Genomic DNA, 26,284 nt, shown 5'->3' with positions numbered 1-26,284 from the left:
AAGATTTGGACTAATGTTGCCATTTTCATGGGTGAGCCGGTACAAGGACAGAATGTCTTGTGCATGCGGAGGAAAACGAAAGGGCACAGGACTCAGTCTGAGCTTAAATCACAGCTTCATCACTGACCAACTGTGTGACCTTGGGGAAGCAACCTGCCCTCCCTGAGCCTCTGTTCCCTCAGTTGTAAAATAATTGTAAGGATTTCATTAAAAGAAAGGTATAGGAGTATTACCAGTATCCAGAGCTGGAAAGAGCATAGTGATGACTACCTCTGGTGCAATACCCAGGGATGGGCACCATCTTCCTCCCTCAGCTCAGGTGAGCACTCCCAGTGGGCACCTGCCTTTCTCCTCTGCAGCTGTGACAAGCTGCTTGGGGTGTATTTAGTGTCTTCCTTCCTCATTAGTCTGCAAATGCTGTGGAGTCAGGGACCATGACTGTTTTTGCACCTCCCCCACCCCATCCTTAATGAGCAGCAGTGTATCAGGCACACAACAGGCACTTGTGAGATATTTGTTGAAGGAATGAATAAATTCCCAATAAAGACAACATTTATTTTAAAATCAAATAGAAAAGGAAATTTATGGTGATTCACACTTTCTGTCATTTGGGGCATTTGTTCATTGACTGGGATTTATCGAGTTGTTATCGTGTGCCTGGAACTCAATGATAAATGCTAAAAATCAAGGATGAAGAGAACACAATCCAGTTCCCTTGAGCTTATGTCTTAGAAAGAAAACTGAAGGTAAAACCCAGTTCATACCTGAGGACAATTTATAAACCCATTAAGGTTTACAGTATTACCATAATACCATATAGAAGGTATCAGTTACAGTAATCCCAAGTCATGAAATGAGTCAATATTTAGTATTCCCCCATTCATCATGGGCTCATCAGGAAAGCCTTACGTGACCTCCTCTCTCTATCTCCACCACTACCACTCCAGTGCAGGCCAGGCTCCCTCTTCCTCAAACACTGACAGCCCTTGCAGCCATATTCTGCTTTCCACTGAGGGGTGCAAGTCATCTTTTACCTGCAAAATCAGATTTTATACCTTTCTCTTTAAAACACCCCAGGGGCTTCCTACTAAATTTAAAATGTAATCAAAACTAATGGAGCTCTAAAACAGGAGTCTGCAAACTTTTTCTAAAGAGTCTACAATGGACCAGGTTTATACATACATATCGTATGCAAATATGTCATGTATCTTTGTGTTTGTGTATGCACACGTGTCTTTTTAACTTTTCAATATCTGATGTCGCAAATCCTTCCCTCTCCCAAATGTAGGGTGATGTGGGGAGGGATCTCAGCTTGAGTCTAAACTAGGCTCAACAAATTAGTGGGTCACAGCTACCACATGTTGTTTTATGAGCAGATACTCTCCATGAGGACAGGAAACCTATCTCTGAGTCCACTAGATTAGACTCAGTGCCTAGAATGTGAAGGTGTGACATGGATGAGGGTAAATGATTGGCAGAGGAGAGACAGACACAAAAGGCTGGCCAGGAGCAAGGACTTTGTGGTTAGAGAGAGAGAGTGTCAAGGAAGAATGTAGTGTCTGTCTCTTGAGTTGGTATCCAACCACATGTTGGATAGAGTGCTATGAATGAAAATGACGAGAACTGTTTTCAAAGTCACTCACATTAAAGATGAGACATACGGGCCTCCCCGGTGGCGCAGTGGTTGAGCGCTCGGTTGCGAAGCTGCCCGCAACCTCTGCAGCGCCGGTTCGATCCCCGGCTGCTCCCCGGCCACCGGAGGAGGGTCCCACATGGCCCGCAGACCTCTCCTGCCGCCTGCTGCTCCCCTCAGCAGTGTACTTCGGTCCTTCTGCCTGCTCTGCTCCCTGCTCTGGCTCTGGTGAATTCTCTCACCCTCCCACACTTCTTGACTGTACCCAGGCTTGTATAAATAAATAAATAAATCTTTAAAAAAAATAAAAAATAAAAAAAATAAAGCACATACAAAAAAAAAATTTTAAAGATGAGACATACATTTTTATTGGTTGGGCATCCTTTTCATAGAACTAAGGAGTCCAGGTATTCTCCCCATCTTGTCAAGCCCTATGGCATCTCTCAAAGCTCCGGTGGGCTGGCAGCAAAGGATTAAAATACATGAACAGTGGCCGTGAGGGAGCACTGGGGTATGAAGGAGGGATAAACCTTGTGGCTATGAAAAAGGAACAAACTGGCTTGCTTTGGAGCCCTTTTAAGATATCCACTGGGGCCCCCCAGACAGAGTTTGGAACAACCTGGAGGAGAATGAGCTTCCTGAGCAGCTAGCAAAGTTCAGGTAGCTCAATATTTTTGATATGCTTTATTTCTGAAATTTTCTCTTTAGGGAGATGTCTCTGATTAAATTAAGCAACTCTTTCATAAATTTTGTTTTATGGTCAACTGCACTAGAGCAACTTGTTCCAATAATTCAAGCACCACCTAAGTCAATTTGAATGACGCTGCAGCAAGTTAATGACATCTGGTCCTGGACAGCATCCCTGGTGAAGACTCCTCGGATGACTCCAGAAGAGAGACTATTATCCCTAGTATGAGACCCCATCCTCGAATATAGAATTTAGGGAAGATTCTAAAACAAGGTAGGTCACAATCTATAGCTACAACTTGTGAACTGACTACAGACTTGGAGAGGTTGGACATATTTCAGAAAAACAAAAAAGAATGTCCACCAACAGGTTCACATGTAAAAAGAGAGACTGTTGGGCTTCCTGGGTGGCGCAAGGGGTTAAGATGCAACCTATGAAGCTGTCTGCAGCCACTGCAGCACAAGTTTGATCCCTGGCCAGGGAGCTGACCCACATGGTGCAGCAGACCTCTCCTTACTCGCTCGCTGCTCCCCTCAGCAGTGTATTTCAGTCATCCTCCTGTTCTGTTCCCCACTCTGTCTCTGGTGAAACCCCTGCACCTCTGGCCTGTACCCAGTTCTTCTATGCATAAATAAATAAATCTTAAAAGAGAGAGAGAGAGAGAGAGAGAGAGAGAGAGAGACTATTGCAGTGTCCTCTTTTATGAGCTATGACAAGGTGCAAATAGAAGCCTCATCCTATGATGGATCTAAATGTAACACACCCATGTCCATCCTCTATTCCATCGATCCCACATGTATGCTTCTTTACCCTAAAGAAGCTGTCAAGCAAGTGGGGGCAGATGTTTTCTCCCCTGTGGAACTAATTATGAGTGTGGAAAAGTGAGCACAACTTAAATAAGCAGGTCTTGACTAACTAGATGAGGGTAGAGAGAGACGCAGACTATTTAAAACAAAGATGTCACTTGGAATTTATTGACTTACAAGACTGTCCTTAGGGTCCTGCAGAGTGAAGAAAGTGAGTTGCAGGAAGGAGGGTAGTGCTCTGCTTCCGTAAAGTTCTGTTCAACTTCTGTAAAGTTGCAGAGCATACCCCAGAGTATGTATACCCCAGTGCCTCTAGCTGCTGGGAGAGAGTCCTAGAACCATGCTCCCCAAGATGGTAAGATTTGGGGGCAACCACACTTTTTCACCCACAAAAGAAAAAATGAATAGTTGTTTTTTTTTTTTTTTACTTTTTAAGAAATGTGTCTACTAAAGAAGAAAAAAGAAACCAGATGCTCAGTGTTCCAGAAGCCTGTGGGATTGGTTGGGATAGTTGTGAATGGAAAAAAACTTTAATGTGAATGTCCAAAAATACCAGCACAGGAAAACTGGATAGTTGGTGGACTGAAAGTCACACTGCTATTACAACAAATAGACAGGTGACAGGAAAAGGGAATTTATGGGTCACATCAAGTGGAGGACTTTCTGTGAGTGAGGTCTCAAAAATATCAAACACCAGATATCAAAAAAAAAAAAAAATCTTGATTGAGCCTAAGCTGTTTCGGAAAACAGTGACTGTCAAGGAAAACTGAGCCATAGAGAGAGTCAATTGTCCCAAAGGCCACCTGATTGGCTGTTGTTCCTAAGGTCTGACATGACAAGAATTGTTTAAAAATTAAAGTAACTGTGTCTTGCAGGCCAGAAACTCAGGCGGGCCCCAGAGGAAAAATAAAAGACAAAACCTCTGACTTCCTCATGTCACCTCTTCAGGGAGGTCATTGCCGTCCCTCCTCCTAGGGGCAGGGATGTGGCTTCACTGTGGACTCACCACATCTCCCTTCTGATGTGCATCTGTCTCGGTTACCAGTCTCCCTGCTCGGCTGCTTACCAGGTTCACAGCTGTACCTTTGCGTGTAGAATTGTGCTGGCACAAAGCAGATGCTTAGCAATATTGGATGGGAAAAAAATGAAGGGAGCAAGAGAGGAAGCCAAGAAGGTAGGGTCCTTGGGCTTCCAGAAGCTAGAAGATAGGATTTAGCTGCTACTCCCTCTGCTTCTTCCTCAGACCAAGGAAGTGTCAGCACACATCTAACAAGGGGCATTGCTCATGAATAAGAACCTGCTCCTCTAAATCCGGCCTGCATCTAAACAGCAAGGTCAATGTCGCTCTCTAAAGAGAAGGCACAGTGTCACAGAGTTGGGGGATGGGGATTCCTCAAGTGGCCTCCCTCCCCTGCCATCTCACACCTGTGCAGGAGGTGAGGGGCTTTCTCCCTGCTGCCCTGCTGACATTCAGGGTGGCCCAAGCATAGGGGGATGAACACAGCTCCTAAGTCTTGCTGCAAGACTTTTCTGGAACACAGGCCCTGTTCACAGCTGGCCAAAAGTGCCCTGGAATTAAAGTCTCCTTGGCCAGCTTGTAACTTATGTCTGCAGGACTTGGGGGTGTGGTGAGGGATGGATCTCCCAGTTCTCAGACCTCCGGGCTGGAATATATCTAATATGTGTTTTTTATGTTGTTTCCTAGAGGACCACATCCAGGCCTCAAACTCACCCTGCCCACTCTGGGTGCTGGCTTGGTGCAGTGCCTTGAATTGCTGGCTTTCCTTCCTGCAGCATGCATCCCCTTGGCCCTGTACCTCCCAGGCTTGCCACAGCCCTCAGTCCTCATATCAGGGCCTGCCCCTGCCAGTCCTGCCCGTCATAGCTCATGGTCAGCCCTTTTCAAACATGCATACAGAGGATTACAGCTGGCAAGACACTCAGGAATTGGTGCCAGCAAGGTCCTGTGGGGCTTGGCATGTGTGTCCCCACCCCCTCCTCATATACACTTAATATGTTTTAGGCACAAAAAACACCAGACTCACGCAGAGCTCTGCCGGGCCCATGGAGCAGCCAGAGCCTGGGCTTGGGTCACATAAATCAATGCCTGAGATGCTACAAAAGGAACAGCTCATAATCTACAAAGTTCAAAGACCATTATTTTCTGTTGATCTGCCTTCATCCAGTAACGATCCCCCAAAACAATACCCTGGGGTTCAGTGCTGAGCAGATAGGAATAGCCTCCTGTCTGCACACAGAGATAAATATGGGTGACCTTCCTCTGTGATGGATTGGAGCTGATGGCATCCAGGTACATGGGAACATGGAAATGATGCTGGGTTTGTGGGGAGATGGATGTTCATTCACAGTGACTGCATGTCTCTTTGCCTTACCCTCCCTACAGGGCACACACCAGAATAATAAGAATGATTGCAGCATTAATGACACATTGGCCTTTCTTGAACATTTATTATATTCTAAGCGCTGAGTGAAGCTCATTGTCTCATTTGCAAATGGTTCTCTAGGATAGATACGGTTACAGCCCCATGTCATGTATAGACAAGGCAAATGAGACTTCTAGAAGCTTCACTAAACTACCTGAGGTCTCACCTTGCTAAGGAGCTAGAAAAGCATCCGACCCAGCTTGAGGCCCCAGGGTTTAGTGTGGGACCAGCTACATCATTGTGAGACTCAATGCAAAGTGAAAACACAAGGACCCTTGTGTTTATTAATAATTATGAATGATGTATCAAGAGCTTTAAGATGTAAACCAAGGGTGGGATCCTGAGTGGGGGTGCTCTATGACCTACAGGTCACCATAGAGCTGGCTCTGGTTATGTGGACCCAGAACACAGTGATGTGAGTGATGACAAGGGCCTGGGGGGGTTGACATTTTAACCCTAGAGCCCTAGCAAAAGCTCTCATTGTATTAAAAGTGATTCAGGCACTGGTTATTTGGTCAGAAAAACTGATCATTTTCTGTTAAGAGCAAAGTCAGTTCATCTGAGAGAAATGTACAAATACCACCCCCAGCTAGGCCTGCAGAGTCCACGGGGAAGAAGACAGAGGTGGCTGCCTTCTACGTGGTGCCCCAGAGAGCCCATGCCTTAAAGCCAGAGACAGGCCCGGAATCTGGCTCATACACTGGCTGGAACCTTTTTGGTCAAGCTCCTGGGCCTCTTCCAGGTGCCATTTTCTCACCTGTAACAAGAGGAAGATGCACCCCAACCCTCAGGGTAGGGAATGGGAGAGTGGAAGCATTGCTATAGTGTATCCACAGCTCTCAGCACACACTAAGTGCTCAACTAAACGCTGTGAGAGTTGCTTGTGGGACAGGCAGAAGAGCACATGACGTGAAGGGAGATAACACAGGTGTGTCCTGAACAGTGTCCCTCCCCGACTATTTGTATGAACTGGGGAGAGTCACCACACTCATTCCAGGGTCAGCAATCCCCTCTGTAGGCTGGATCTGGTACAAAGTCTAGGGCACTGTTGATGAGCAAGGGAAACAGGGGAGGAGCTCATTGTTACAGTTGTCAAGGTTTGATTTTTCCTCTAAAAGTTTCCCCTAACACTTTCACTCAAGAAAGACCCCAAAATTTGACAGACTCCAATTCCTGCTTTAGCCCCAGAGGTGCTGAAAAATTAAACAATGATTTAGGCTGTAATCTGCATAACTGGAGGTAGCTGCTCCATACAGCTGCCAGAGTCTTTGTGCATTTTTATAGAATAATACCAATCATAAATAGAATTTTGAGGTGGTTTATGTTTTGCTGGAGATGCGTCCACCCTAACTGAATTGCTTTGAGCTTGAAGAAATTCAATGTGTATAAAGGATTCCATTTTTCTTTGAAAATATGGCATGTATATAAACCAATAAAATTTGAAATTCTTTTTGAAACTTTAAGGAAGGACACGGTGGGAGGAAAATTGGACATTGTCTAATCATATACACACATAATATACAAAGACACGCGCAAACTCATAGCTGTCTCAAATGTAACCATTGTCATTTACATTTAGAACACTTTTCCAGCACATCTGGAATTCTAGTCACTCACACACTCACACACTCTAGTCGCTTCCACAGATGGAAACCAGGAATCATTGTTCTGCTCAAACTCCAGTCTCTGTAAAAGCTTTCTACTCCACTTCTCCTAACTTGTTCTGCACATCAGCTTGTTTAAGAAGAGTTCTGTAAATTGCAACCCCTAATTTCAGGACCTCTCTGACCAGAAGCCCTCTTTCCAAAAGCAGCCTCCTGGGCGGCGCCCTTGGGAGATTTATAGGGAAGTGATCTGACCCACCTTCCCCTGCCAATCCTCATCTCTGCAGGCCTGCATCAGTCCTCCACCTCCAACCACTCCCCAGAACATTGGCTTCCCTGGTGATCCAGCAGCTAGGATCCTCTCGATTTTTACAGAATGCATCCAAATCCCTACTGAAGAAGGTGGCTCCTGCCCCTGGCCTTCTTATGACATGCACAGAGACCCAGCTCCTTGAAGCTGAACAGAGGTTTTCAGCACCTTGCATACATTTATTCACCAGGTAGCTCTAGGCAGGTTACCATGACAACACTTCCAGAGCCTCCTGTATCTACATGTTATTGATACATCCCATCAATTCACCAAAGGGGGAAAAACACCAGTTAAAGCCGTTCTCAGGCTTGCATCTCCTGTCTGGTCTGCTGAATGACTCTTTTACTTATTTGTTTTGGCATAATCTACACATAGCAACAGTGATAGCATTTATACGGCGCTTTCCCCCCTCAAATGTATTTTCAAGCTTAAACTCAAAGTCCAGTATTATAATTGGGATTTTTCTACTTTGTTCTTTACTTTCTCAAACATTATACTCAGGAGTGACTTCTGCTGGGATGGAATGCTGTAATTAGTATCTACTGGGCCAAAAAAGGGAGCTCTGAATGTTAACCTTTCTTCCCTGATAGAAAGGTTAAAAGTGGGGACAAGATAACAGGAGCTCCCTAGTGGCCTTGAGTGATTTCCATTATAATAGGCATGTGTATTTCCAGAGAGAAATACAATGTCTTGCCTTTGGCTCTTTGACTGAAGACAAAAAGATTTCTCCAAGCTATCTGAGAAGGGGAAAATGTTCTACCCATTTTCCCCAAAAATGATTCTTATTAAAAGCTATTATGAAAATAAATAACCAAGAAGCATGTAAAGAGGTTCTTAAATTTCTTCAAAGTCCCGATACACCAAGGTCAACCTTGGGCCCTCACAAGGTGAGCTAGAAATTTGCCTTGTGTCCAACATCAGACATGCACCAGCGACTGAAATGTGGGTCACCCTTCAAGGATCACCTTCAGTGGCAGGGAAGATATTTTCAGTGCACCCCAGTCATGCTCTGGGTTGCAGCTTTCCAGCTCCTGCTTCTATCCAGGGAAATAACAAGTTGGAGCATCAATGAGACAGTCTCTAGAATCCCTAAAGACAATTGGGCACCACTTTCTGAACTATCATGCTAATGGTGAGCCAGTTTAACTTACCTGTGGGTGATCCTTCCATGACATGGCCGATGTAGGGGCCTTCTCGAAAGATCGGTCTGTTGTCATTCTGATCAATCACAATGACTTCCAGAGGGACTGGCCCCTCGAGAGTTCTGCCATTGCCATCAGTAGTCTCCACAAATAGCTATCGGAACAAAGAGATTGGGGGAGAAAGAAGGCATTAATTCATTATGAAAATTGAAATCAGGTTCTCTAGAGAAAGTAGGTTACATCAGCAATTTTATGAGCCCTTGGCAATATTCAAACTTCTGTCTCAATGGGTAGTCACTGGGACTAGAATAGAAACTAAACATTACAGAATGAAAGACAAAGATCAGTTAATGCTAGATCCCTCTTGGGAAATTTACAATTAATTCATCAAGTCTGCAAAGGAAGTCTCCCTCACCCCCCAAAAAAAGAAAGAGAAAATACAATCAGCCAGAGCTGAGAAAATGTGCTTACACTGTCATTGTTTCTGTTTTTCCAACATCATTATGCTTAAAAGGGATGTTATGCTAATAAAAATAATTGACTAAGCAGTTATGAACAGAGTCCATTAAGAAATAACTGAAAGTGTTTATGGTAATGTTTAGGAGAAATTCAGGTCAGTAAGAATTTATAGAGAACCTTCCTGAGGCAAGAAAGGCATTGGCAGGGGTTCTGAATGAGAACCTCAGGATTCCTTATAATCTAGGGGGTGTTTCACAATTCCGTGAAGCACTTCCTTACAGAAACACCATCAGATCTCAAAGATGAAGAAAATCATAGCATTGAAACCCTGACTTTATTGTTTGTCTTGAAAACATGGCATTTCCAGGTGAGGTAAAACAGGAATTTAGCACAATGCCTGCAGCCCCTACTTGTCCCATCCAGTATTTCTGAAAAATAGCCATGCACATTTTAGAACAAAGTGACTCAAACCCTATTACTTTATGTCACGCCAGGTGCCACTAGCTGCAAAACTTCTATCTTATCTGACTAACAGGAGGTTATGGGTGAGGTGCTTTGGATGAACAAAGTTGGCCGAATCTCATGATCTCAATATGTAAAGTCCTGTCCCTTTTGTTAAACAAAAATGGCTAAAACCAACTCAGTTTCCCATCTGAGAACCCCTGTACCCTCCAACTAAGCAAGCTCTTCTATTGTTAGGGGGAAAAGGATGTGCTAAGCTAATTCCATACAGGCTTTGTGGACTCCACCCCCACTCTAGACCAAAGCCATCACGCCATTGGGAAAGACAAATCCCATCACCACCAAAAGGAAGGTTGCTGGGAACTGAGGGTGGAGTTAAGCAGCCAGGTTTGGTATAAAACCAGACATGTGGGTCTTGGGGGGGCTTTTTGGTTTCACGGCTCTTGGCTAGTGGCCAGATCTCAGAGTGCCATTGGGTTTCCAGGTCGGCGGATCAGGTAGGATGCATTTAATACTTTATTTCCCTATTTTCTCCCTGAGTTGCACATTTCCTCATTTCCCCTTCCTTTGTAAAAAAAACCTTGTATTAACCTTTTGTGTGTGCCCGCAGTGGAGTATTAATAAGTCCCTTTTAAGCGCTCGGGTGAGGACCCCCAGCCAGGCAACCCGTTTTATATCAGGGCTGCCCTGTAACACTATCAGCAGCCTTCAGACCCAAGGCAGGATTCTCCTTCAAGTCTGCACTTCTCCTTGAGTGTGCACTCTTGCTACAATAAATCTCCCTTTCTAACTTATCTGTAGACTCCTGCACAAACTCTTTCCTGCATAGAGGAGACTTGGGGTCCCTCAGCACCCATGAGTCCCAACACAGGTTATTGCACTGACCTTTCACTTAATTTTGTTTTCTGTGCCTAATTCAGCCTAGATATAACTGAGTGCCAACAAGGACATTTCTCCCTAGATATGGTCCCTACAGGGAAGGTAGGTGAGTTTCCCGGTCAGAAAAGATATCTGTGGTTGGAATTCCAGCACTACCTCTCACTAGTTATGTGACCTGGAAGTGATAAGCTTTATCTCAGTTTTCTCATCTGTAAAGTGGGGTTAATAAAAACACCCATGCTAGGAATAGTAATCCATGCCATCCAGTGCTGGTCCAGGCTCAATACTGCGCTAACTCATATGCTGATCCTTACAGTTACCCCGGGAGCCATTTGCTAGGAGAGAATGGACGCAAAAAGAGGTCAAGAGGTGGAGCCTCGGCTTGACCCGTGAAGTCAGAGTTTAACCACTAGAACCAGTATTTCTACATACTTCATAGAATGCCTGTCACATAACAGATCTCAAGAATATTAACTGCAGTTATTGGCATCCATGCTGTTGTCAAACTAACCCAAATTTTAGGCAAAAAGAGACACACTTTACAAATCACCACCATCAAACCTTGTCTGATGGCATTTTAATCAGTCTCCATCTGGAAAGTTGATGGCAAGATTCCACAAAAGCTGTGGAGTCATATGGTTTGTCCCATTGGGCTGCCACCCCTGTTTCAGTCTGAGACAGGAGGTGCTACATATGTGAAAATGTCCACCATAGCATTGTTTCTAGTAATGAAATAACACCAGCATCCTCTACATGTCCAGTGAAAGAGGACTGGTTGGACAAATGTTTGAGCCGTGACATGCAAGAACACAGCCATTAGATAAAATTGCTATTTAACCTTGCTCATCTACTTGTGATATTATGCAAAACTACATAAAATAGCTTGTACATCAAATGCGTGTAATATATACATATGGACAGAGTTTGAAAGGCAGTAAACAAAAATGACGCCAGATATCATTGGGTACCTGTTCTGCAACCGTCCCAGGCTGGGTAGGGTCATTGTCGGTTCAAGCAGCTTGAAAGAGAACCTTGGAGCCCTTGGCATCATCCCCACAGGTTAGGGGAAAACAAGCCAGCGGGGAGACAGTAACTTGGGCTCCCCTGCGAGTCCTACGCTCTTTCTTCTCTTAGCCGTTCTCTGACGCTCTCCCACCGTTCTCCGCCGCATGCTCTCTCCTCTGCTGCCGCGCCATTATATGCTTAGTGTCTCGGCTCAGGTGTGTCTGTATATGCACACACACAGCACACTCCAGGTGCTGCCATCAGGCACGCGTGTGAGACCACAGGTGTTGATTATAGATGCTAATGGCAGGAGGGAGGGAAAAAACCTGATAACTTCCTACTCTACAGTACCTGAGTAGAGGAATATTTTTCATTTTTCTTTAACATTATTTTATCCTTTCACTAGCAAATTCACAAGCACACACATGCTTTAATTTCTGGGCAGATAAAAGAATGCAGAGTATTTTAATTAGGAAGAAATTAAATAGATTCTTTTAACATTTATCTGCATACAAAGGAGATCTTACCAAGTGATCTTTTAAAACTGCTTTTTAAAACTGTTAGGAGAATATTGCTAAACAAAGGCAATTCAAACAAAGCCTTGGGGTAATTTCACATAATAATGAAAGTCTAGCCTTCCGTCTTCCCAAAATAGCCAAGGACTTGACTTTAACTGAACCAGAAAACAAAATAAAACAAAAAGCCCATGTCTGAAGACAACAAATCTCTGGGGTCTGACTCTTAAGCTTCCCCATTAGACAAGTCTTAGCTGGTATCATAAGCCACAGGTAGCTGTGTGGGCCAAAAAAATTAAACCACAAAAAACAAAAAAACAAAAACCCAACCAAATATGTTGGAACTGGGAGGGACAGGATCCAAATCCATCTCAGCATAATGAAAAGACAGACACTAAAGAGATACAATTGATTAGGATGGAAGCAGAATGTTGAGTTGAATCTCATAAAAGCAATTATAAAAGTGGATGATTTGACAGCATTTTATGTTACAACAGTACCCAGAGTTTGACTTCTGGATCTTTTAATGGGGAACAATATCATTAAAAACCAAGACCTTTGGGGCTTCATTTAAAGAAAGAAAGGTGCTCTTGAAGGACTATCATTAATTTTAAAGTTAAAATTAGTTTAAAATTCATTGAGGACTTACATATCGGTCCTTACACTGAATGTTGGATAGCCAACAATGAGCACAAAAGACATTCTGGCATAAGGAGACAGGGACGGGATTGGTCTATTAAAGCTGTACTGTCCAATATGTGCCAGCCACTAGCCACATGTGGCTATTTTAATTTCAATTTAATAAAGATAAAATTAAAAAAACAGATTTTTTTCTTACTACTGCTTTAAATCTTTATTTTTTAAATTTTATTTTATATATTTTTACATCATTTTTCATTTTTGTCCAATGTATGCATTTTCACCTCGGTTATAGTCACTGTGAAATTCCCACCACTCATTCACCTGTGATCTATCACCATGGTCCTGTGTGCGTTTCCCACCCTTGTTTTGATCCTACTCCCTTCTCCCCCTGCAGAATGTCTCTGTGTCATAATAGCCTGTTGATTTTGATTTTTACTTTATTATAATTTTTAAAAATGGAGCTTCCATATGATCCAGCAATTCCTCTCCTAGGTATCTACTCAAAGGACACAAAAACATTAATCCAAAAGAACACCTGCAGGGCCTCCCCTGGGGGCGCAGCGGTTGAGCGCTGGGCTGCGAAGCTGTCTGCAGCCTCTGCAGCTCCGGTTTGATCCCTGGCCACTGGTGAGGGTCCCACATGGCTCACAGACCTCTCCTGACGTACGCACTGCTCCCCTCAGCAGTGTATTTTGTAGTTCTGCCTGTTCTGTTCCCAGCTCTGGCTCTGGTGAATTCTCTCACCCTCCCGCAATTCTGACTGTACCCAGTGCTTGTATAAATAAATAAATAAATCTTAAAAAAAAAAAAACCAAAAGAACAGCTGCACCCCTATGTTTTTTGCAGTACTATTTACAAGAGGTAAGCTATGCAAACAACACAAATGCTCCCAAATAGATGACTGGATCAAGAAGATGTGGCATATATATACAAAGGAATATTACTCAGCAATCAAAACAGATAAACTCACATCATTTGCAGCAACATGGATGGAGCTGGAAGGGATCATGTTCAGTGAAATAAGCCAGAAAGAAAAAGAGAAATACCAGATGGTCTCACTTATAGGAGGAATGTAGAGTGTCCAGATATTTTTTTTTTTTTTTTTTTGCTTAACTAGCCATGCTCAAGCGCTCTATGGCCACTCCACATGGTAGCTAAATGACTACCACATTGGGCTATGCAGATATAAACTAATCTCAAAATTGCAGAGTTCTGTTGGACAGTGTGGGGCTGCCATGTGATGAAGAGAGCTGTGTATGGGATGTGGCGCTACCTATAGGGGTGGTGTTGGTACAAGATGAAGTTTGAAGGATTAGGATTCACAACCCCAATGATGTAGACTGAGATTTATCCTGCTATTGCAGTCTTTAGATGAAACAATTTGGGAAAAGTGAGAAGAAGAGGTATTTTCTCTGTGAATTGCTGGGTAGGCAGAGATGGTGGGGGGAAGTATATCATGCTATTCCTAACAAAGGGAGACACATCAAGAGTAAAAGAAATATAACAGGAAATACTGGGATTTTACCAAGTAGTCCACATATTTTTCAAAAGCCATATTAGCAGTGTGGATGACAATTAGGCAGCCAGCTATGCATGAAGAAGTTATAAATACAGCTGTGTCTGCTCGATCACTCACTAAAAAGGATATTCTGAGGAGTTTCCATAACTGAGAATATGAAGTTAGACCCACTGTCAGCAAATGCCAAATCTTATGAAGTGGGTCCCTGAATTTCAGTATCCCCCAGTATCAAAGGATAAATGTTCAGTGGTGTTCTCACCTCCTCATCTTCCCAGTTGAAATACCCCAAACACAAATCCTTAGTCTGAAAAGAGTGAAGCGGTGTTTGCTTCTTTGAATTATAAGATATATTCTAAGGGCTGCGTCTGGGGCTCCAGAAACAAAACACGCTGGAATGCAGGCAAGGGAGGGATGCTAATGCCTCTTCTTTACACTTGAAGGGAGATGCCACTAAGTAGAGACCTACTGTGAGGAAACACATGGGTAGCTTAGGCAGAAAGTAAGGAGATAATTGTGCAAAGGAAACTGAAATCACCATGCCTGTCACGACCTGTTTCTAGACCACCTGGAATTCAAAAATTTATATTCTTACTTTCAGTCATTGGTCTTCTTGGGAATAATGAGGAGTGACATATAAAAAAGTCTACCGTGAAATCAGAAAGAGAGGAGATGCTCGATAAATTGCAGCTGTAAATAGTCACTCTCGGTTCTTGGACAAAGGCCTGTCTAGTAACTTACTCCCTGGCAGGTAGCCTGGATTCTGACCACTTTCCCTCAGGACAGCTTCTGTGTTGCCTGTTCTAGGATCTTGCTAATCAAAGTGCAGTCATGGGCTCTGCAACATTGGCACTGCCTGGGAGATAGTCAGATATGTGGACTCTCAGGTCCCATCGAGAACAAAATGAGAGAGCCCCTAAATTTTACACCCATTTCTAGGGAATTCAGATACTGTTATAGGGCAACCCCATTATAAAACGGGTTGCCTGGCTGTGGGTCCTCACCCACGTGCTTATAAGGGACTTATTAATACTCCACTGCAGGCACACACAAAAGGTTAATAAAAGGTTTATTTACAAGGGAAAGGGAATTAAGGAAATGTACAACTCAGGGAGAAAATAGGGAAATAAAGTCTTTAATGCGTCCTACCCGATCCGCCGACCTGGAAACCCAAAGGCACTCTCAGCGCTGGCCGGACGCTGCGAGCTGGTGGAGAGTCAAAGTGGGGGAAACCCTCCAAAGCCCATGTGTCTGGCTTTATACCAAACCTGGCTGCTTAACCCCACCCTCAGGTCCCAGCCACCTTCCCTTGGGTGGTGATGGGATTTGGGGTTCCCAGTGTCTTTAGCTTTGGCCTGGGGTGGGGGTGGAGTCCACAAAGCCTGTATGGAATTAGCTTTAGGACATCCTTTTCCCCCTAACAATTCCCCCCTTTCACTTTTTGCCACCATTTCTGTGGTGATGAAGATCGAATATATGGATGTTGGGATGCAGTAATTTTAGGGGGAAAAGGATGTCCTAAAGCTAATTCTGTACAGGCTTTGTGGACTCCCCCCCCCCCAACAGTACATGTTACTGTTTGTACAATGCTGCCCTGGGGCACAGGGGTTGGAGGTGGAAGCCCAAGGGTCTTGCAGAGCTTGGAAATGGCATTCCCAGGTTCAGATGCATGAAAGTAACTCCCAGATAGAAGGCAGAGTTGTACCCTTGCCACGAGTGGCACCATGCTGCACTGGGGTTCACTTATCACCCTGAGCACACAGGCTGGGCAGAGTGGATGCTTTCTGCAGATGTTTGCACAGACTTTTGACAGGTACCTACAGACACAGGCACACAGACATATACAAATGTGCACACACAGGCATATACACATGCACACATATACACATAAACATAACACACAGACATGCACACACACAAGACACATACACACCAACACACACCTCATACATCCATAACATATACAGAGAGATTAAAAACACACAAAAACCTGCACATATAGCTTCCATAAAAATCAATTTTTCTGATCTCTTAGTCTTCAACTGAGCATAATGTACAGAAAGAATCTTTGGTCTGATCACTTTCTGAAAAGATGCCAAAAAGAAAGTAGAGAGAAGAGAACTGCTTACTAGGCGAGAACTGAAAAGTTGCAGAAATCAAAGTAGAAGAGAGAGGTCCTCTCACGGGGCTGGGCTGAAGGGTTGGGGCACTGCATGGCCTTGCTCCTGCTTTGAGGTTGGGTCCCTGACCTTGAGATGCCATTGGATGGGATCCCCTGGGAGGGGTAGACAATGAAGCATCATCCTTAGAGGTCCTAAGGGGTAATAGGGAATTTGTCAGAAATGCACGTTCTTTAGGAATCTACGTTTAAACCAGTACCTGGAGAGATTTGGTTAGTGGTTTTGCCCACACTTTGGAAGCTCAGCTCTGCTGGGAAGGGAGACAGAGGGACCAGAAGCCTGATGGTGGGTGGAGGGAGCTCTGTGGAGTGGGAGAGCTACGTCACTGGAAGCCCTAGCAGAGGGCCCTGAGGAGTCGTGAATGGGCACTGTGTTTGGGAGGTCTGATATTCAGTCCTCCCTGTGGACTGGACCCCAGCTCTGAGCAGGGCATGCTTCTCCTAGCATCTATGTTTCTGGGTTATTAATAACAGCCTACACAGCTATCTCATAGGATCTTGGCACAGATTCAGTAAAATTAATGCAAGAACGTTGCTGAATTTTAACCCAACTCCTACTGCCTGGTATGCTCTGCAACCCTCCTACCAAGCATGGGCCTCCTACCTGCTGTCCCCAGGGACCTCATTCACCCTCACTTCACAGGCCAGATGTCATTATTGCTGGGGAAGATCCTTGCTACCCCTCAGGCTGGAGAGTGTTCTGGTTTACACTGCTGTGGAACTGGTATGCTTCCTTTAGAACACCTCCCACATGCTTATTTGTGTGACAAGTTCGTGTGACAGTATCTGCCTCACTGACTGGCCCCACAAAGCCAGAAGAGTGGATGTTCCTGCCCATTGACAAATCCCCAAGGCTGAGACTCAGCATGTGGCACATAAGAAACCCCGGATTTAATACTGATTACAAAGCCCTCATCTAAAGAGGCACATCCTCTTTAAGAGACTGGAGTCCAAAGCTTTGGCCTCAGCTTCAGCCATCTGTCCCCTCCTTCCATCCATGGCACCTGAAAGCTGACAGTCGGTTCTGGTTCCATGCACTGTAGGCCAGTTCACTGAGTGGTCTGAATTCGTGAACAAGAAACACAGAGGTGAATGATACCTAGGTACATCAAATTGATCACTTGCCTTTTAAAAGAAAGAAACTAACATTTATTTGGAGTTCAATATATGTCTGCTTTTTAAATGCATTGTCTCCTTTTCCCAAAACAACGTGGAGAAATACTCATGGCAACGAAATCCAGAAATCTAAGTGGTCCATGTTCTATGTTATGCTCGGCAGGATTCAGACTTAGGTCTGACCCCTGAATTCATGGTCTTCTCCATGCTTGCAAAATGTTCTTCCATGGACTCCTCTTACTTTTTGGTTAATTCTCTTTAGTAACAAGTAAAAGTATTATTTACTTAATAGTTTTGCTTTACATTGTTATGATTCACTATAGCCTTCTCCAAGGTAAAATTATCCACAAATGTAGGGGTATGATGGGCTTATTATTAGTTTTCCCTAACATACATGAAGATCCACATTAAAACACACCATGACACCCTGCCACACATGGCAAAGTGGGGCTGTCATAGCACCAGCTTTGCCACAACACTCCCTCTCAGGGTGTCATGGGCTTTCTGAAAAGAAAAATGTCCTTCTTATAATTGCAGTTCTCACATGACCACAGTGAATAGCATGGGAGACATCTGGGGGTTCAAGTCACCCTTAATCTGTTTAAATTAAAAAGTACTTTATCCTAGGGCGGAGCCATGAAGCACCACATGAACATGAGCCAATCAACTGCTTCATTTCAGGGGCTGTGAGAGTGGTGAGGAAGGTAATAAGAACTAATGTCTGAAGCCCATTATAGGAGGAGGGCACTTGATTTCTAAAATGGAGGGGAGGTGAAGTGAAGCTGGAAGAACAGCTTTGACTGAAGTGTGAGTGTGGGACCCCCATGGCCACCCTGCCTGACACCCCAGTACCAAGGTTCCTCTCCTTCTGTATCTTGGGGGTGTCTGTACCAGATGCATGAGCTGTCAAAACACAATACACAAACTGATGACTCTTTAAATCAAGCAATGTACCATAATAATGGACAGGGGAGGTATACAAAGCATAGATAAAATCCTTTAAAAATAAAGCAGGAACATGATTAACCAAATTACAAAGCACGCACAAGCACACTGGCCTTTAAGCGTCACGACAGACTATTAACATCTTGCCCTTCATTTGGCTCATCATCTCATCTCTGTTTATGAAAGACGTAATTTAGTCAGACAAAATTTGATACTGTGATCTAACCCAAAGGGATGAACTGATGAAAAACAAAATGCACTACAAGGTTTTTTGGACAAAGGCCAAAATGAAGAAGCTGGCTCTTAAAAGCCATTATTTTTTATAATATGAAGTGACCCAAGCAACAGATGTTAAATCTGGATCAATAGAATAAGAAACAATGCACTGCACATTATGGACTTAGGAGTCATTTTGGAGGAAACAATTTAGAAAACATTCCAGTAACCTCCTTGAACTCTGATAATTCTGCTTCAGGCCAAATATTCAAATGAAATAACACACATACATATTATAAATTGCTTATTTGAGATGATACAGTTCAATATCTGGTTAAACAGTGGATTGTGGGTGTTTCCACCTGCTTTTCCATTTTTCATTTTGGAATCATGTAAAATGAAGAGAATAGATGAGCTATGGGTCTAACCTGATGTGACTCAGTTTCTCTTTTAAACACGGGTAAGTTGTTTCTTACCCAGGTAAGTCTGTTCCCTCCAAACACTAAACTGGATGCTGCCTTTACACCATCCCCAGAATACCTCTTCTGGAATGTCTAGTTGGGATAGTTTACAGGTCATAAACAAAGATGGGTCTCACTGCTTTCACAAGTCCATCTTTTATAATAGTGAAGACTTAAAATGCTAGAAACATACAATGATAACAAGACAGTTGTTACACACTGTGTGTGATAGGGCTAAACACAGGACTAGCAAATACTGGACATCTCCAGTTATGTGTAACTGTAAGTGCAGACATAGAGACTCAAATTAAACCTCGAAATGCATATGAAAAATAAGATGCTAGTGTTTCCCTCCAGAGTGGACCAGAAGAAAGGTGAGATCTGATGGTTATAATGGTGCTATGCACCAATGGCATTCAGGCTCTATGCCAGAGGAATCTCACTGAGATGCAATTTTTCTGGAAGGTGGTTGGAAAATATGTCTCCAGAACCTCAAAGATGTTCACAGTTTCAAAAAAACTTTCCATAAACATTTCGCGGAAATAAAGAAGCCCACAGAGACTTCTCTATAAGTATGTTATTGTGAGTTTATTTATAACAGATGATCTTTAAAGGTTGAGAGTAGTTGGAAGATCTTGAAAAATGCTTTATTTTCCACTCTGGATATAATGTTTGTTGTGATAAAAACAAAAAAGAAAAAATGAATCCAAATTTATGTGAGTCATGTGAAATTTAAATTAACTTTTTTTTCACATCTGAGTGGTTACATATTTAATTAATATAGTGTTATAATTATTTATTATAGTTTCATTTGGTAAAGATAAATATTCTAAACATAGATGACAATATATCCACGTTCCAAGCAGATCATCAACAACTCAAAGGCAGGCACACAACTTTCTAGATATTCCTCCTATAACTAATTAGATGTCTTGAATAAAGAAAAGCATGGATAGATATTTTTATTGAGTTTGTTTACAGTTCTCACATCTTCTCCACTTTCCTACATCTCACAAAGATTCAGCAAAGCTTCTCAACCAAAACTAAAGTAGAGTAGGCTTTGAGTCAGAAAGCCTACCTTTAAATTTCAGCTCTGCTACCTACAAAGTGGTAGGTAGTGTAAAGGGCTTCCCAGAGATTTTAATGTCATAATTCCTGGAACCTGTGGCCATGTTAGGTTACATGACAAAGGAGAATTAAGTTTGCAAATGGTGATAAGTTTGCTGATCAGCAGACCTTAAAATAGATAATTCTGGATTATGTGATGAGTCCAGTGTAATCACAAAGATCCTTGACAGGGAGGGAGAGGAGAAGATCTGAATGATACTATACAGAAGGGACTTGACCAGCCATAGTGAGCATTTTTTAAAAAAAATATTTATTTTGGGCCTCCCTGGAGGTGCAAGGGGTTAAGATGCAACCTATGAAGCTACCTGCAGCCACTGCAGCATGAGTTCGATCCCAGGCCAGAGAGAAAACCACATGGCAGAACAGACCTCTCCTATCACGCCTGCTGCTCCCCTCAGCAGTGTGTTTCATCATTCTGCCTGTTCTTCTCCCCACTCTCTCTCTGGTGAATTCTCTCACCCACCACACCTCTGGCCTGTACCCCAGTTCTCATATGCATAAATAAATAAATCTTTAAAAAATATTTATTTTCGGGCCTCCCCGGTGGTGCAGCGGTTGAGCGCTGGGTTGCGAAGCTGCCTCTGCAGTGCCAGTTCAATCCCCGGCTGCTCCCTGGCCACCGGAGGAGGGTCCCACATGACGCGCAGACCTCTCCTGCTGCCCGCTGCTTCCCCTCAACAGTGTGCTTCGGTCCTTCTGCCTGCTCTGCTCTGGCTCTGGTGGATTCTCTCACCCTCCCGCGCTTCTGACTGTACCCAGTGCTTGTATAAATAAATAAACAAATAAATCTTCAAAAAAAAAATATATTTTTTTACTTATGCATACAAGAGCTGGGGTGCAGCCAGAGGTGGGGGGGGGTGAGAGGATTCACCAAAGACAGAGTGGGGAGCACTCTGTAGCAGACTGACTGAAATATACTGCTGAGGGGAGCAGCGGGCGAGACAGGAGAGGTCTGCTGCACCATGTGGGTCAGCTCCCTGGCCAGGGATTGAACTCATGCTACAGTGGCTGTGGATAGCTTCATAGTGCTGCAACTTAACCTCCTGCACTGCCAGAGAAGCCCCATAGTGAGCTTTGAGATTGGAGGAAGAGGCCACAAGCCAAGGAATGTAGACAGATACCAGTTGCTTTCTTAACCAGGATTCTCCTTTATACCCTCCAGAAGTCTCCAGAAATGAATGAATGAAAGTACGTGCTATTAAAAATTATGCCAAGACAATAGGTTTAAACCAAGACTGTTCTATGCAATCCAAGCCACGTGGTCATCTCATCTTATTTAGTGACTTCCAGATTCTAGGTCTCAGTTTGCACATTTAGCACTCCTGGTTTTTGTCATTCTTATCGTTAAAGGAATAAAAAAATAAATGAGCTTGTGTGTATCATAATTCCCGGTACTTAGGAAATTCTTAACAAAGACTTGTTAGATCAGGTGAGGATGTGGTGACATTGCTGTTCACTCATTCCCAATAGACCTTTATTTAGACTTCTCCAAATGTGGATTCAGTACCCTCGATTCAATTCTTATTTGTCAGTCATTACACCCCCCCCCAACACGCACACTGAAATTGCTTTTTCATTATAGTAATCCAGGTTTCTTTTCAACACCAATCACTTGCATTTCAAGAGATTTTTCTCAGCTTTATTCATTTACCAAAGTTGAATCTCATTATGGACCAGCTCCTGGAGAGTTCCCAGGGAAAAGGTATTTTTAGCCTTTTGTAACATTCCTCCTCCTTCATTACACAGCTCTGTGTGTAGTTTCTCCTTGATGGACTGGATGTTTACAGCTTTCTGAAAATGATCAAAGGGGTGATAAAAGTTTCCTACCTATTAGATTATTAATTAAAGATCTTGATACTATTATCAAATGTTCTTTGTAAAATTTTCTCTTCTTAGAGCTATATTATTTGCTTTGTCAATTTGAAAATTTATTTTTTAAAGTGCATTTTTTGTCAAACATAGTGAAAACTTTTTTCTTATGTATGCATGCTCACAACCAGGATGGACTTTGGGGCATTTTTCTGTTTTATTTTTGAAGTAAGTTTAATTATGTGAAAAAAAAATCTATGCAGATATTCAAAATAACTTAAGCAGCTTGGGTAAAGTCTCAGTGAACATCCACGACCCCAAGAGGGGCACAGGCTGAAATTTTTAATTGGTTCAAGTAGAGTTTATATAAACCAAGGATGTTGGAATTATGCCAGATCCATTAAGAATATGTACAGGGGTTAAGGGGATTTTCATGCAGAGATGAGACATATAATACTTTTGAGAACAAAGCAGTAGGAGAAAATTACTGGGGATTTTATTTTCACTTGTCTTTCTCTCTCTCTAAAGGAAAATTCAGGGGAATAGAATGGAATGCAATTTTCTTTTTGTTTACAGATCTAAAGTCATTTTGTCAAATAAGTATTAAAAATGTCTTATAAAACATGATACTCCCCCAAAATTAAGATTGATAAGAAAAATTTAAAGTACAGCCTAATAAATTCCAGATGGATGAAAGTATTAAGAGAAAAAAGCCATTGCATATTTATGTAATGGAGTGAGGAGTGTTAAAGGCATAACTTCTTATGTGAATCACTGAGAGATTAAACTACTTAAATACAAGATTTTATATGACTAAAGCAGGAAATAAAATAAACAGAAAGCTGAGAAAAGCGTTTGTATCCTATAAAACAGAAGCTTACTATTCTCAATATAAAAGAGCTGGTTAAAAATGAATAGCAAGGTATGGAAACGACTTAAATACCCTAGAACAGATGAGTGGATCAAGAGAATGAGGTATATAGACACAGTGGAATACTACTCAGCGATCAAAAAAGATAAAGTAGTGCCATTTGTGGCAACAAGGATGGAACTAGAAGGGATTATTCTAAGTGAAGTGAGCCAGAAGGAAAAAGAAATACTGGATGGTTTCACTGATGTGTGGAATCTAGAGAAACAAAAGGATCAGACAAAGGCAAACTGTACGACTGAACCTTGAAAACAGACTGTAGAGATACTTAGGAGGGAAGGGGGAGAGTAGAGGAGGAGGGAGGAGAGAGATGTAAAGTGTGGCGGAAGACTATGAGCATTTTGGTGGTGGGAAACCTATGGTGACCATACCTGAGGGGAGAAATACTATATCTTGAAAAAATAAACAAGGATGTTATGAAACAATCAATTAAAAAAAAAAAAAACAATTCGCAAAACACAAAAAAAGCTATAAGCACAAAATAAAATTAAAACAGCGTAGCTTTCGATTTACAAAATTACCGAAATAATTAGAAAAACCTAATAGTCAGTGTTTAAAAAAATTCTCAATCATTATGGTTGAAATTAAAACATTGTTGTGCACTGTAATTTGTCCATATGCATCACAAGTCTTGAAAAGTGTGATTTCACTTGTAGAATGTAGCCTGTGTGTGGGGTGGGGAGGGGCTGGGGTGAGGTATTTACTAACATATATACAAATTATGCTTAAAAATAGGAAAAAATATAAACAGTATAATATTCTAAAAGGATGCTGATGCAATAAACTGGTATCTGCACAAATCAGGATATTATATTGTCAAAACACTTTAAAGGAAGAAAAAGTGAGTATATATTATAAAAAAAGAAAAAAAAAGAAAAAGTGAGTGGTATGGAGTTCATGGTATGAAGAAAAATACCTGATTACAAAGTAACATGCCATTTAATGCTAGCTTGAACCAGATGAAGGCACTGCACTAGTAAAGAGCATATTACAATATTAGCAGTGGTTTTATTGCAGGTGATTTTTTACTTTACCTCTCCCCACTTTTCCAGATTTTCTGTCATGGACATGTGCTAATCTCAGAATTAAAAAACAATCTATGACATTTATCTAAAAATTGTAACTTATTCAGATAGCGACTACAGATTGGCTACTATTTATTACAAATGGGGAGCAAAGGTGTCTGCCACGCTTAATGACATTGGCATCTCTCAGCCTTCATGGTTAAGGAGGTGCAAGTGAGTATTAGGTGTTCCGAGGTCTGGGGTCATCAGAAATCTAGCAGAACACAGAGAATCAGTCTTTTTTTGTTTGTTTTCACAGGTATGAGTTTTGGATAAAAAAGGGTCTGTTGCAAATGACAGAACTTTATCATCTGGAACTTGCTTCCATCAGCTTTTTCTGAGCCATTGCTGTTATCAGAGTCTGCCTTTTCTCTGAGGTCTCAATCTCATGGAAGAATTCTGAGAACCAGGAAACTGCTGAGGTTGAGAAACTGCTTTAGATTCAGGGAAAATTGGTGAAAGTCCTAATGCTACCCCATAACTGTGACTTTAAACCTATTCAGTTACTTTTTGAGAATTTCAATGTGCTCATCCTAATGCGAGATTGGGACCTGTCTCCCAGTGTTGTTGGAAGGGAAGAACATGAGGTTGGAAAGCATTTCACATACTGGGCACTTAGCAAGTGTGAAGTCAGTAGTAGCTCTCTGAATCCTCTTATGAAGCAAGAAAAGCATTCCCATACTCTCATGTTCTTGATTAGGCCTCACAGTCTCAAGCATCTAAAGAAAGTCGGACAAACTTTCTGAAAGAAACTGCCTTATGAAGCTGAAGCTCCACAGAATCAATAGAAAGCACCCATGTCTTGGTGCCCAGTCCCTATTCAGATCTCCATATGAAGTATGGGTTTGGCTAAGGTGTGGGTTGCACTCAGATCTCCTTCCTGCCTGCTTTCCCCTGTTCCCAGTGTCATCAGAGTGAGGTGGTCGTTGCTGGCTCCATACCTGTGCTCTGGGGACTCAGCCCTGAGCTGACCTCACTGTGCCTGAAACTTGTCATTCAGTTACCCATCTCTGCTGAATTGGTCCTACTTTTTGGCTTTGGGCTGTGAGGCCGCTGGGTCCACTTTATACTTTGGGCCAGCCTCACCCCTGTTCCAGGTAATCCTCAGGAACTGTGCTTGGATTCCATGCCTGGCCAGGTGTGTGTTGGCAGCCTCCCTTTCCATACTACATCCCTTCTTTCAGGGGACATGGTCTTTAATTAATGATGCTCTCTTGATTAATTAGTAATTAGTAATGAAATAAATAATTAAAATAATTTTAAGTTTTATTTTAAATTTGTAAATATTTTATAATTTTAATTTGGGGTTACATATTTACTCTTCCATATGGACACACTGAACTTTTTATTTTGAAATAATTTTTACTCACATGAAGGTATAAGGAATAATTGAGAGATGCCATGTGATCTTTATCCAGTCTTGTGTTGGGAATAATATTTCTAAAAATTGATTTTGCATCTGGCTTCTGGGTATATATTCAAAAGAACTGAAAACATAGTCTTGAGAAGATACTGTGTACACCTGTGCTCATAGCAGCATACATACCAACAGCTAAGAGGTGGAAGCAACCTAAGTGTCCGTGGACCAATGAATGGTAAAAGAATTGTGGTCTATGCATACAATGTAATGCTATTCAGCCTTTAAAGGGAAGGGAATCCTGTCACATATTATAACATGGACAAACCTTGAGGACATTATGTTAAGTGAAAGAAGACAGTCACAAATAGACAGGTACTGTGTGATTCCTCTCATATGAGGTATCTCAAATAGTCAAGTTCAAGATGTAGGGGAGTGGTGGCTATCAAGGGCTGAAAAGGGAAGGAATGGGAGCTGTCACTAATGCCATAGAGTTTCCAATTTGCAAGGTGACAAAGTGCTGGGGTCTGTTTCACTACAATGTGAATATAGTTAACATTACTGAAATGTACACTTAAAAATGATTTAAGTGGAAAACTTTATGTGCTTTCTTACCATAATAAAAGAAAAACTTTAATTTGCATGGAATCACCTGGAAACTTGAGTAATGAGGGATTTTGGAACCCCACATCAGGGATTCAGAAAGGTCTCAGTGAGCCCTAGAGTTTCTGTGTAATGTCATCCCAAGTAGTACTGACGCTATAGCACACAGACTGCACTTTAGGCAAACCTTCCCTGGGCAGCTCCCTAATCAAACAGAAGGTGCTAAGACCCAGCAGATTTAGATTGGGCAGCTCAACTAGGTGGTTACAGGGTTAATAAATGTGCTTATTGGTTTTAAGTCTCCCCAGGAGACACAAACACAATTAGTTTGGACCACCTGACTTGAGTCAATGCTGGTATGTGGCTGAATTGT

At 42.4% G+C, this 26,284-nt stretch overlaps 1 protein-coding gene across 2 annotated transcripts in view; it reads right to left on the bottom strand.

Moving 5' to 3' along the window:
• The window catches only part of CDH13 (cadherin 13), a 953,577-nt gene that overhangs the window by 309,475 nt on the left and 617,818 nt on the right, over positions 1 to 26,284 (bottom strand). For both annotated transcript variants that reach the window (XM_054697025.1, XM_037516234.2), the window contains one exon: positions 8,637 to 8,781. In XM_054697025.1, coding sequence (XP_054553000.1) covers positions 8,637 to 8,781 — 145 coding nt within the window. The remainder of the gene's footprint in view (positions 1 to 8,636; positions 8,782 to 26,284) is intronic.

This window comes from Talpa occidentalis, unplaced genomic scaffold (genome assembly GCF_014898055.3).
Source record: "Talpa occidentalis isolate TD23 unplaced genomic scaffold, MPIMG_talOcc4v2.1 talOcc4.17, whole genome shotgun sequence".
NCBI lineage: Eukaryota > Metazoa > Chordata > Mammalia > Eulipotyphla > Talpidae > Talpa > Talpa occidentalis.
Note: the sequence above shows the minus strand (reverse complement) of the source record. Positions and strands in the feature narration are given on the sequence as shown.